The following is an 11,868-nucleotide window of genomic DNA, read 5'->3' as shown; positions in this document are numbered from 1 at the left end:
CTCCACACTCCAGACAGAAGTGGGTTCCTGGACCTTTAGGCTGAACCCTGCTCTCAAGTTTGTTCTGGGGTGACTTCTGCCATTCCAGAAAGCATTTAAAAATATTTGTAAATGATACACAGGAAACGGATGTGAAAACATTTAAGGGAAACGACTCCCACAGTGAATTTAACAGGGTAGTTTAATCCTCCAGCGAAAGTCATGAATGGCAAAACTACATACACTGCCATCAGCTTAGAAAACCTGGTGAGAACGGATCACCTTCTCAGGTTTCATCCATTCAAAGCCCACTCGATTGTTAAACTTACCAAGCACCAGACTCTACCTTAACGCTTAATGCTCCCCTTCTGTATGTGAACTGTCCATGCCCTTTTACCCTGAGAACATTCCTAATCGCTTCTCAAGATCAGGGTACTGACAGCCTCTAGAAAGACCTAAAGACTAGGTCATTGGGGTAAAAAAGGAAGTACCTAGGATATTTTGAAGACAATTCCTCCAATAATAATAGTCAAAATATTAAGCTCTCATTGGGGTACCATGTAAGAGTGGAAGGGGAAGGCAGGGCACCCACCAGGACAGCTGGCACAGAGGTTCTTGACCTGAAACTATGGATGAGTTTCCTTATTCACAGCCCTTTCCCCCCAAATCGTACACAAAATTGTCTATCTGTGCATTTTTATGGGCAGAGAAATCGTGTTTTCATCAACCAGTCAAAAGAACTCAGTAATTCAAGAAACATTAAGAACCACCAAGCTGGGCTTCCCTGGTGGCGCAGTGGTTAAGAGTCCACCTGTCAATGCAGGAGATGCGTGTTCGAGCCCTGGCCCGGGAGGATCCCACACGCCGCGGGGCAACTAAGCCCGTGAGCCACAACTATTGAGCTCACGTGCCACAACTACTGAAGCCCTGGCGCCCAGAGCCCGTGCTCCGCAACAAGAGAAGCCACGACAATGAGAAGCCCGCGCACCGCAACAAAGAGTAGCCCCCGCTCGCCACAACTAGAGAAAGCCCGCGCGCAGCAACGAAGACCAAATGCAGCCAAAATAAATAAACAAATAAATAAATTTATATTAAAAAAAAAAAAGAACCACCGAGCAGGAAACACCAGCACCGAGCATGGATGCCCCATCTGTAGAGCATACATCGTAGACCCACCCCCACTGCTGTCCACACTCTCCCCCTCCCTAACCCAAAATGAGATGAAATAGAGTCCAATGCCAGCCCTCCAGGTCACTTCTTGAATAACCAATGGCTTAAAGAAAAAAAAAATCTTTAATGGAATCTGTGCTCAAATAATATGTTACAACAAAAATATACAGAATATACACAATATAAAAATATTTAGAAACAAACATTGCAGCTTGTGTTTTTTGTTTCCACTTAAGTCCTGGGCAGAGGAAGATCAGTGTTGGGCAGTTTTTTAAGGCAGAGGAGTTTCAGAGCTTTCCAGCCAGCACTGGAGCAACATGAATGATGTCAGGAAAGGGTTTCCACTGCACCCGGGAATCATCATTATTTGCAAACTAAATTGGACACTGGGGAAAGAAGATCCAGGCTTGGCGAGCAGCAACTCCCCTAATCCTCTGGGCAAGAATGATTCTCATGGAAGTTGAGAATCCCATTAGCTGTCAAAAGCGTCTCATTAGGGAGTTTTCCTAATTAAAAAATGAATGATGAATGGTGTCATTAAAACGAAATTTCTCCTCTGAAGGTTTGTTTTCCTTTCCCCAGTTTCTGTGATTCCTCTTGCGTTTAGGGAGGGAGGGAGTGAGTCTAGGGCTGCTGTTTGGGGAACCTCAGCTTTCAATCTCTGGAGCCTGCGGATGAAAGGCAACTGTCCTCCACAGCCTGAAGATTCACTCCACCCTCTGCTTCCCAGCACCCTGGCCAGGTGGCCATACTAGAGGAGGGAGGACGGAGGACGACGGGGGCGTGCTGCTGGCAGGTGCTGGGAGCTCGGGAACAGAGGGACTTGCCGGGGAAAAAGCCAAACTCCAAAAGTAAAGCCTTCTTACCGAACAGCTGTCTCCCGGCCCTGGGTTGGAGACCTGAGTGGTGTGGAGTGACTGCCGTCATCACTGGGCAGTCTTGCTTGGAGCGATGGTTGGGAGAGGTGGTGCAGGTGGGCGTTAAGCACAGCAAAGAACTTCAGGGCTGTTTTTGGACAGGGAGCAGCTGGGGCTGGAGGCCTGAGGTGTGGAGGAGGCTCCCTCAGCGCATCCCAGACCTTGCAGGGCAGACTTAACCGGATGGGAGACAGGACCTCCGCCTCAGGCAGTCCGTCTCGGTAACAGGCTTCCATCTGAAACTCTGAAGGAACTGGGTACTTCTCTGAGGGCTTTCTAGACTCTTCTGGTTCACAGTCTTCTTGCCCCTCTCCAGGCCGCACCAAACAAGAAGGCCCCTCTCTGCCCCCTCCACCCACATCCCAGAGCTCTCAGGTGCCAGGGTCTGGAGGGGAAGCCCCTGCCTTGCAGCAGGGCACCAGCAGCTCTGTCCCTCCAGGAAAGGACAGCGCCACTCAGGGTTAGCAGTGGCGGCAGCCCAGGGCTGAGGCCCCCCCCCCTCCATCCTCACCCGAGCCTCTTGGCCCCCATTCCAGCTCAGAGTCTCCTAAGAAGCAGACTCTTCCAGCTACACCTGTCTCTCAGGAGGGCAGAGAGTGGCTGGCAGGGCACAGACTGGCACAGCTCAACCACACCCAGGCTCATCCCCCACCCTGGGGCTGGCAGTCCTCAGCACAGCGTTGGCACAAGTGCAGCAGGACCTCGGGAGCCAGACGCGGGCACCAGAACCATCTATTGTTGGGCAAAGCCAGGGAAGGGCTTGGCATGGCTTGGGGGTGTCCCTGGCTAGGAAGACCCTGACCATTTACGTGGCCCAAGACCCCCAAATGCTTGGCCTGGCTGACTCTGGACCTTGGTATACTTAAGGGCTCTGACAGGCATGTGGCTGCCCCATTCCTGCACGAACGCAGCCTCCTGGGCTGTCAGTGGCTCTGAGTTCCCAGAGCGGTATAAAGGGAATGGCGTAGCTTGTCAAACGCCATCCTCCCCACACCCTCCCCTCAGGGTGGGCACAAGCTTCTATCAGGGGTCGTTGCCTCAGCCTTGTTTTGCCACTTGTGTAATGGGTGGGGGGATGGATTTGATCATCTCCGTATTCCCTCCCAGCTCTGAGCATCTGAGTCTACGGGCTGCCCTCACCTCTGACACTCACCCAAGCACCCTACAGTTCTTCTCCAGGAGTAGTTTTCCATCTGAATTGAGTTCCTTTTATGTAGCCTCCTGTGCCCTCAACTCAAAAGGGCACTTGGCCTCAACATTCCTGCTCCAGCCTCTCCTGCGCCCCCAAGGCTCCTAAGGGAGATACAACAGAACTTTTCAGATAGGGAGTCTATTCTAGATGGGAATTGGAGCAGAACTGGCAAAGGCGAGGAAAGCCTGAGCATCCTGAGGGTCCCTGGAAAGGCCCGAGGTCTCCCTCCACCACGGCAAGTCTCCCACGGTCAGTGATTCTCAGAGAGGCTCCCGGGAGCCTCTCTGAGAAAGGCAAGAAAGCCCAGTAGCCTCTCTGAGGAAAGCAAGAAAGAAGGGGGCAAGCTTTTTCCCATCTCTCAGCACCCTCCTTCCTCTCATGCAAACTCCCGCCCCATCCCCCTCTGCCCCTCACAGCCTCCTCTGCTGCCTCCAACTGGCCTCACTTTGTCTTTCCCACCCCACGTGCATCCGCCCACCAGACCACACACACACACACACACACACACACACGCACACACACACACACACTCACGCATGCACACACGTATCAGAACACTGGCTCTATAAACAAAGGACAGGCACATTGTGGGGTCAGGGCAGTGGAAGGGGAGGAAAAGGCCCTGAACATAAGGGTACGGATGCTGGGGCACTGGTGTGAGATGTCAGCACCCAGGAGACACCCAAAGTTGATACCCTTCCTCGGGGGGAACTTGGAACAAAGTTTATTCCCTCCCACTTGGGTTCCTCTCGCTGGGTACCTGCAGGGCAAAGGTGGGGCCTGGAGTTACAGAATCGGCCTCCTCTGCCCACCCCAGGCACTAGAGGCCACATCCCAGCACCCACTGACATGCATGGGAGGGCACCCTGGGCCCCCCAGACCAAAGTCGACATGTCCTCCACCACCAGGCTCCCTTCCACTCTAGAGCTCCAGACCCAACAGCTATGGAGGGAACACTTCCTGGCCCACAGTGACCTCTGGGCTGGACAAGGGCCTGCCTGGCTACTACAGACTCAGGCCCTCCTTACGCGCTTAGGTGTCTCAGGGTGGCGATGAGTGAGAAGGCTGGTGCCCAGTCTATGACAAGGGAGGGGACCCCTGTACACATGGGACACGCCCAGCCCGAGGGGACGGCCACTCTCATCTCACCCCAGGCCTTCACCCTGGCCCGAGGTTTTCAGAACAATCTAGAAAAACTACAGAAGCCACATCCAAACCCTCCAACACGTGCCTTTCAGAAAAATGCCTCCACTCTGTTCAAATCGGAACACAAATATTACAGCGGCCCAGCGTCTCTTGTCCTCGCCTCCCTGGCCTCACTGAGCTGGTGATGAGAAAAAGAACACGGCTGCTCCTTGCCCGACTGCTTCTCCCTCCCCTCCCCGACCAAGGTCCTCCAGGCCCTTAGGGGGGCGGCGGCAGCTTTAAGTCCAGCAGGGTGTAGGCAAAGATGTTCCAGAAGACAGCGAACAGCACAAAGACGGTGTACATGGCCACAAAAATCCACCACAGCGACTGGTCCTGCAGCCTCTGCTCGTAGTTCCTCAGGATCACCACGCCCAGGGTGATGCCTACAGCCACGCCACCCAAGTGCGCCACGAAGCTCGGGTGAGGGCACGGGGGATAGGCTGATGGGTGGAATCGCAGCCACACGGCCCGCCCAAACTCCATACTCACTGCAAGGGGAGGAAGCACAGAGAAGTCACAGGAGGGCCACGGGGCGGGGGCTGAGCAGGAAGCCTTGCAGTCCATCCATTCATCCAGCTGTCCACCCACTAATGCATTCACTACCCATCAGGCCAAGCACTGTTTGCTCTGTGCACTGGAAATATAATCGTGAAGATAACACACAAACCTCTGTCCTCCTAGAGCTTACAGGGTCTGGAGATGGACCAGCATATAGTTACGTATGTAAGATAATTTCAGTAAAATAAATTCTATGGGGAAAAAAATAGGTGAGTTAAAATCAAGGCCACATTTTAAGGAGGGGGATTCTTTAGTTTGGGGAATCAGGACAGATCTTCCTAAAGGACTGACATCTGAATATCAAGAGAAGACCCGAAGAAGAGCGTTCCAGGCAGAGGGGACAGCTCTGTGCAGAAGCCCAAAGGCCCTTGCACCCCTGCAGGTGTGAGTCCTGCAGGTTCAGTTTCCCCATCTGTATAAAGTCTCAGCCTCTAGGTACCAGGCTGCACGGCCGGGACATTAATAACAACCTCAATACGTGCTAGCCCTTTACATTTTATAAAGTGTCTTCATGTACTAGTTCAAAACCCTTAAAGAACCCTCAGCACCAGTGCTTTTGTGGCTGGAAGGAAGGGATGAAGGGAAAGAAGGGCAAAGAAGGAATGGAAATAAACAGTCCCAACAAAGTGCTGGAAATTAACCTTAACGGATTCTAAAACGCCCCCATCCCGCTCTCCAATCCATCGTTCTTGCACGAACTTCTTGGGTTGGCCAGTCCGATGGGGATGTACTCTCTTGAAAGGATAAGTGCTGGGAAATTGTGCCATTTCATTACCTACCACCCAAAAAACACCAAGTGTGGGGATTCTTATCCTCATTTGACAGACTAAAGCCTTTGAGGGGAATTTTCTACTTATTCGTTACCAGTTAATTAACCAGGGCACCTCTCTCCACACTAACCGTCCCAGAGATGCCAGCACCTCGAGGGATGATCCTTCCCCAGGGGAATTGCCCAGCCTCCTGGCCTGGACCCTGCAACTCCAGGGGTGGCCAATAGATGGCGGAAAAGGAGCGGCGAGGGACGCCCACAGTACCCTCCCACACGCCTCCCCAGGCCCTGGGGCATCTTCCTGCCTTTGCTTCACAGGCCCTGTGGTCCGCAAACGAGGTTTGAATGGCATTGGTTCCAGCTCCAAAACCACATTTCAGTTTTTATGCTGCTTGGAGTTGGATTCTTCTAAACAGCAAGACATCATTCTGTTCCTTTCCTTGCAAACAGACAAACTCAGTTTGAGCAAACTGGAGGCTATGCTCCCCAACTGCTCCCAGCCCACTGCCCGCCCACGGCCCACCGTGGCCCCGGCTCAAAGATTCTGTGAGTTTTAGGGCTGGAAGTTCCTCTCTGGGATTAGAGATCCTCCAACCCCATCCAGGAAACGGAGACCAGAGGGCCCTGAACGCCAGGGGTACAAGGGATGTACAAGTGGATTTAAGTGGAGCCCACCCAGGCCCCTGCTCCTTTGTTCTGGCTCAGTCTTCCTCCTCCCCACACAGCAGGTAGCTGACCCAGGCACAGACAGTCCAGGAGCTCCTGCCCAGCCTGGCTAAAGTGTGGGGCATTAGAGATGACACAAGCTGGCTCTGAACACTGGCTCTACCACCTCTAGGGCGGGTGACCCCAGGCAAGGAACTTCACGCTCTGAGCCTGTAAATTAAGCCTGACAATAACCCACTCTTCACAGCCATGTTCTGGGGACTGAATGAGAGTCTGTGTGTCCCTCTTCTCTCCTCTGTTCAGACTCATCTTTTCCCATCTCACAATGAGCCTCTTGGCCTCTGGTCTCATCCCCCTCAGTCAACATCCTCTTCATCCTGCAGCCTGATGAGTGACTGCAAACTCAAAACTGTCAGTATCTCTCTTGTTTAAAGGCCTCCAGTGGCCTCCCAGTACATTCAAAATGAAGCCCAATTTTTCTCTTTGCATTTAAATCCCTCCATGATCTGACTCCAATGACCTCTTACATAATCACACACAGTCCTGAACCTCCTGGGGCAGTTTTGTTAACTGACTTGCCAGCCATGACCCTTCACCCACCCGTGTCTTTGTTCCTGCTGCACCTGAAGTGTCCTCTTGCATCCTGTCTATCTGGCAAACACCTGCCTGTCTTTCACACTCAAAATGCAGGTAGACTGACTTCTCCCAACTAAGGCCCCCATGGCACCTGCTCACGGGGGTTCATGGATTAGCTACAGTTTGTGAACCTGCTGAACTGCGAGTTTTAGAGTGTGTGTATGTGTGTGTGTGTGTGTGTGTGTGTGTGTGTGTGTGTGCGCGTGCGCGCGTATGCGCGTGCATACCGGCACTTTTCTGGAAAGGAATCCTGAGCTTCCAAGGAGATCTCAAAGGATCAACTCCATGACCCAAAAGGTTAAGAAGTGATTTCTCTCACAAGGAAAAAATATTTTTTTCCATTTCTTTAATTCTTTATCTGTATGAGATGACGGATGTTCGCTAAACTGACTGTACTAATCATTTCATGATACATGTAAGTCAAATCATCACGCTGTACACCTGAAACTTACACAGGGCTGTACGTCAATTATATCTCAATAAAGCTGGAAGGAAAAACATTTTTTCAAATAAAAATACTAAAACCAGAAATTTTTTTGAAATAAAAAGAAATAAAAGCCAAAAAAGGTTATTCTTCTTGATCTGACCATTGAACTGGACACTAATCCTGCATGCCCTTTCCCGTTTGCAGATTATACATCAGTGAAAAGTTGAAGAAAGGTTAGGTAGCAGCATCGTAGGCCAGACCCTCTCGTAACATCCCCACTGTGTTGCACATTGTGGACACGTCTCCCTTTTCTTTTTGACCACGAGTCCCAGAAGGGCACGGGCCGTGCCATCTCTACATCCCCCAGGCCCAGTACAGGGCTCCCCTCCCCCAGCCTGCCCCGTCAGAACTTACTACAGATCAAGGCCACAGCCATCCGAAGCAGCTTGAATTGACACTTCATGCCTGACCAGTTCTAGGGAAAAAGGAGAGAGAGTTCCATTAGTTCCAGATCAGACCACTCCTCTGCAGAGGTAACCCGCTTAGGAAAATCTGACATTTAAAAAAATCATCTTCATTAAATCCTGAATGAGCCGGTTGTGGTTTTGTCCCAGATCACACCAGCATGGCTTTGAGATTTCAGGCAATGGTAAGTTTATTAGCGTCATAAAAGCTCTCAAGCTGCACGAACAGAGGAAGAGAATCTAGATCCTGGGAGATGACAGTCCTTGTTTCCCTCACACAGATGTCTTGACGGTTGCCTCAACTGCTGGGTCCCACGGTTGCAAGGGGATGCAGGACAGCAAAGCAAACCAAGTTAAAGCAGAGCCATCAGGATGATAAAAGAACTCAAAATCCTCCATCTGAGGAACGAAGGAGGAGACGACTCAGGGGTCAAGTTCATTGCCGTCAAGTATGAAGCGAGTCAACGCAAGAAAGGGCATATTCAGTGTAACCTGTAAGCGGAAGACTCAATGGATGAAAACTTCAGAGATTTTTTTTTTTAAGCTCAGGATAAGCTTTCATTTCTAATAAGCTGAGCTGTCCAAACAAAGATGAAGTGATCCATGGGATGGTGAGTTTCCCATCATCGAGGGGTTCAACGGGGGCTTCACATCACTCAGAGGGGATGCTCAGGAGAATCAGGCATTGGAAATGGGGTGGGCCAGATGGCCTTCAGACAAATCCCTCTTTCCCCTGAGAAGCTCTGAAACTCTGAACCTCCAAAGCAGATAATCAGAGTACAATTACTCACTTTACAAAAGGACTGTTCAATTTACAAAAGACTGCGCCACAGGGCTCCTTTGAGGGGCACTCCTGCAGCGCTTTCAAAGCTCGATTCCATTTACCCAGAAGCAGAAACGAGCCTGGAATCTTCCTGGAACACATCAGTCCTAGGGTAGGAGGCAAGTGGGGACAGCGAGGGCTTGTGCTCCCTCCCACCCACCTCCCCTGCTTCTAATGCCTGGCCCAGGCCCAGCTCAGGGGCATGTCTTGAACTCCTTTGACATTGGGGGACCCATGCGTGAAACTTGACAGAGGCCCTGAACACTGGCATGTACGATAATGTCTATGGAAGCTTCACTGGACCAAGCAGGATGCCGGGAAGCCGCCAAAAGACAGAGAAATCCTGCCACATTCGGCTTCTTGCCCTTTGCCTCCCTGTTATTCCCTATTATTCCTCAATGACCTGAACCTCACAAAAAGCGAGGTGAGTGACACACGGCCCCTCTTTAGGTGGGGGAGTCGAATCTCTGCTTGCTGACATGTTCTGTGCTAAAGGAGCAGACGGCAGGACAACGCTGTCACCTGCTGGCATCTGCCCCCAGGGGACCCTCGCTGGGAGACAGGCAACAAAACGGGAGTTGGTGCCCTCCACCGGATCTGGCCACCTAACCCAAGCTAGTTCATTTGGCCGAAGGTCGGTGGCCCCTCAGCTCCTCTCCAAGATGAAGCCCAAGGATGGGAGGGTCCTTGGGAGTCACCTGATGGGCCATCTCCACCCAAAGGGACACCCCTGCCAAGAAGCTGACAAAATGGTCCTCCAGCCCCTGTGACCGGGAACTCATCACCTCCTGAAGCAGCCCCGTGAAGGGGCTCCACTCACTGAAAAGTTCTTCCTGCTATTGTCCAGGCAGGCTTTGTCTCCCTGTGAGGTCCACCCATGGGTTGTCATTCTCCCTTAAATGTGACACCCGTGTTCACAGCAGTGTTATTCACAACAGCCAAAAAAGTGGAAGCCAGCCAAGTGTCCATGGACGGATGAATATAGAAACAGAAGGTGGTGTATCCACACAATGGAATAGTACTCAGCCTTCAAAAGGAAGGAAATTAAGACACACGCTACAACTTGAATGAAACTTGAAGACATTACGCTAAGTGAAATAAGCCACTCACGAAAAGACAAATAGTGTTTGATTCCACTTGTACGAGGTACAGACTACAGAGGTAGTCAAATTCATGGAGACAGAAAGTAGAATAGGGGTTTCCAGGAGCGGGGGGAGGGAGGAATGGAAGTTGTTAAATGGGTACAGAGTTTTTGTTTTGCAAAATAGAAAGAGTTCTGTGGACAGATGGCGATTCCTATGGATATAGAACATTTCTAAGATCCCTTTTCCTCATAAAAACCCTCTGAAGGGGCTTCCCTGGTGGCGCAGTGGTTGGGAGTCCGCCTGCCGATGCAGGGGACACGGGTTCGTGCCCTGGTCCGGGAAGACCCCACGTGCCGCGGAGCGGCTGGGCCCGTGAGCCATGGCCGCTGAGCCTGCGCGTCCGGAGCCTGTGCTCCGCAACGGGAGAGGCCACAACAGTGAGAGGCCCGCGTACCAAAAAAAAAAAAAAACTCTGAATATTTTACCTGAAGTCTCTTTCACTGTGTTCTGAGTGACAGTATCGGGCAGAGTTAAGTCTAGAATGTATTGGCCGCTCTCTCCTTCAGCTGAGGTCCAGGTCCCTCTGGGCCCTATCTGGGATCTGTCTAAAAAAGCACTGTCTGCATTTTGGGTCTGGCAAGACCACTGGTGTGGGGGCTCAGAATTCCTTCTTTCTAGTGTCCTCGTTTATAAATCTGAGATAACAACAGTACCTAACTCATTACCCACCTCATGGCTTGTTGCGAAGGTGAAATGAATTAATATGTGTAAAGAAGAACACTGTCTGGCACGTGGTAAGAGTCATCTAAGTGCCTGATAGGATCTGGACCTGGGGCAAAGATGGTGAGTTTGCCCTGCAGAGCGGCTTCAAAACTTCAGAATCTCTGCTAAGTCAGACAGAGAAAGACAAATACTGTACGATATCACCTACATGTGGAATCTAAAAAAATTCAACAAACTAGTGAATATAACACAGAGGACAAATGAGTGGTTACCAGTGAGGGGGGAGGGGAAATATAGGGATGGGGGAGTGGAAGGTACAAACTATTAGGGGGTAAGACAGGCTCTAGGATGTACTGTATAATATAGCCGATATTTTGTTATAACTGTAAATGGAAAGTAACCTTTAAAAATTGTATAAAAATAAAATAATTTTTTTAAAAGAAGCTTCAGACTCTCAATGACCTTGGAGGAGGCCGGGGAGCTCCAGTTTTGCAACATGGCTCCCAGGACCAGCTTCATCTACCATACCTGCCGAGCCCTGGAAGGCTCTGAAGTTTGCCAAGCTGATCTGGTCATCCCACCTCTGATCTGCACTTGAGGGCCCAGGAGGCCAAGTGCAAGGTCACAGTGGGTTAATGTCGAGCTTGACAGGGTTCCCAGTCCAGGGTTCTGTCCGCCCACACTTCCAAGGCAGGGTCACATTCTGTCTGTCCATGCTGGCTGCCCCCAGAGCTGAGCAAACATCAGTAAATGAGCAGCCTCCCAGCAGCTGAGGGGTTAAACTAGAAAGTCACTCCTTTCCACCAGCTGCCTCATCTCCCCCCCTCCTCCCCATTATTCCCTCCAATAAAATAAGCACAGTGAAACAACAGGAGAGAAGGAAAAAAATCTCACACAGAGCCAGCACTGCTGCTGCTATAAATGTTGAAAAGCCTGCAGGCCCCTGGGGAATATAAACTTTTTTCAGGTCCTTTAATTTCATTCTCTACCAGAGCCTCACAGGGTGAGACGGTAACTCACCAACGACAAACAAGGCAGTAACCAGTCCCCTAGGCATCTTGCTCACCCAGTCAGTCAAGAGCTCAGAGGCTGAAACCCAGGAGAGGTTCTGTTCCCAGACGGCTTTACATAACCCCAGTGGAAACAATTTCTTGTCAAATCACTTCAAGAAAACCCAACACAGGAAACAAGGAAAGCGTGACACAGATAAAAAAGAAAGCACGACACATAAAATTACATTTTATTAAGTAAAAATCCTACAGAAGGATTTT

The 11,868-nt window shown here is 50.9% G+C and overlaps 1 protein-coding gene across 2 annotated transcripts in view; it reads right to left on the bottom strand.

The window, feature by feature from the left end:
• Positions 1-4,548: 4,548 nt before the first annotated feature.
• The window catches only part of RHBDL3 (rhomboid like 3), a 43,730-nt gene continuing 36,410 nt past the window's right edge, over positions 4,549-11,868 (bottom strand). For both annotated transcript variants that reach the window (XM_079904945.1, XM_079904944.1), the window contains 2 exons: positions 7,917-7,977; positions 4,549-4,934 (listed from right to left, as the gene is read on the bottom strand). In XM_079904945.1, the coding sequence (XP_079761071.1) occupies positions 4,663-4,934; positions 7,917-7,977 (333 nt within the window). In that variant the 3' untranslated portion in view covers positions 4,549-4,662. The remainder of the gene's footprint in view (positions 4,935-7,916; positions 7,978-11,868) is intronic.

This window comes from Stenella coeruleoalba (assembly GCF_951394435.1).
Source record: "Stenella coeruleoalba genome assembly, chromosome: 19".
NCBI classification, from domain to species: domain Eukaryota; kingdom Metazoa; phylum Chordata; class Mammalia; order Artiodactyla; family Delphinidae; genus Stenella; species Stenella coeruleoalba.
The sequence above is the reverse complement of the archived record's forward strand: the minus strand, read 5'-3'. Positions and strand labels throughout refer to the sequence as shown.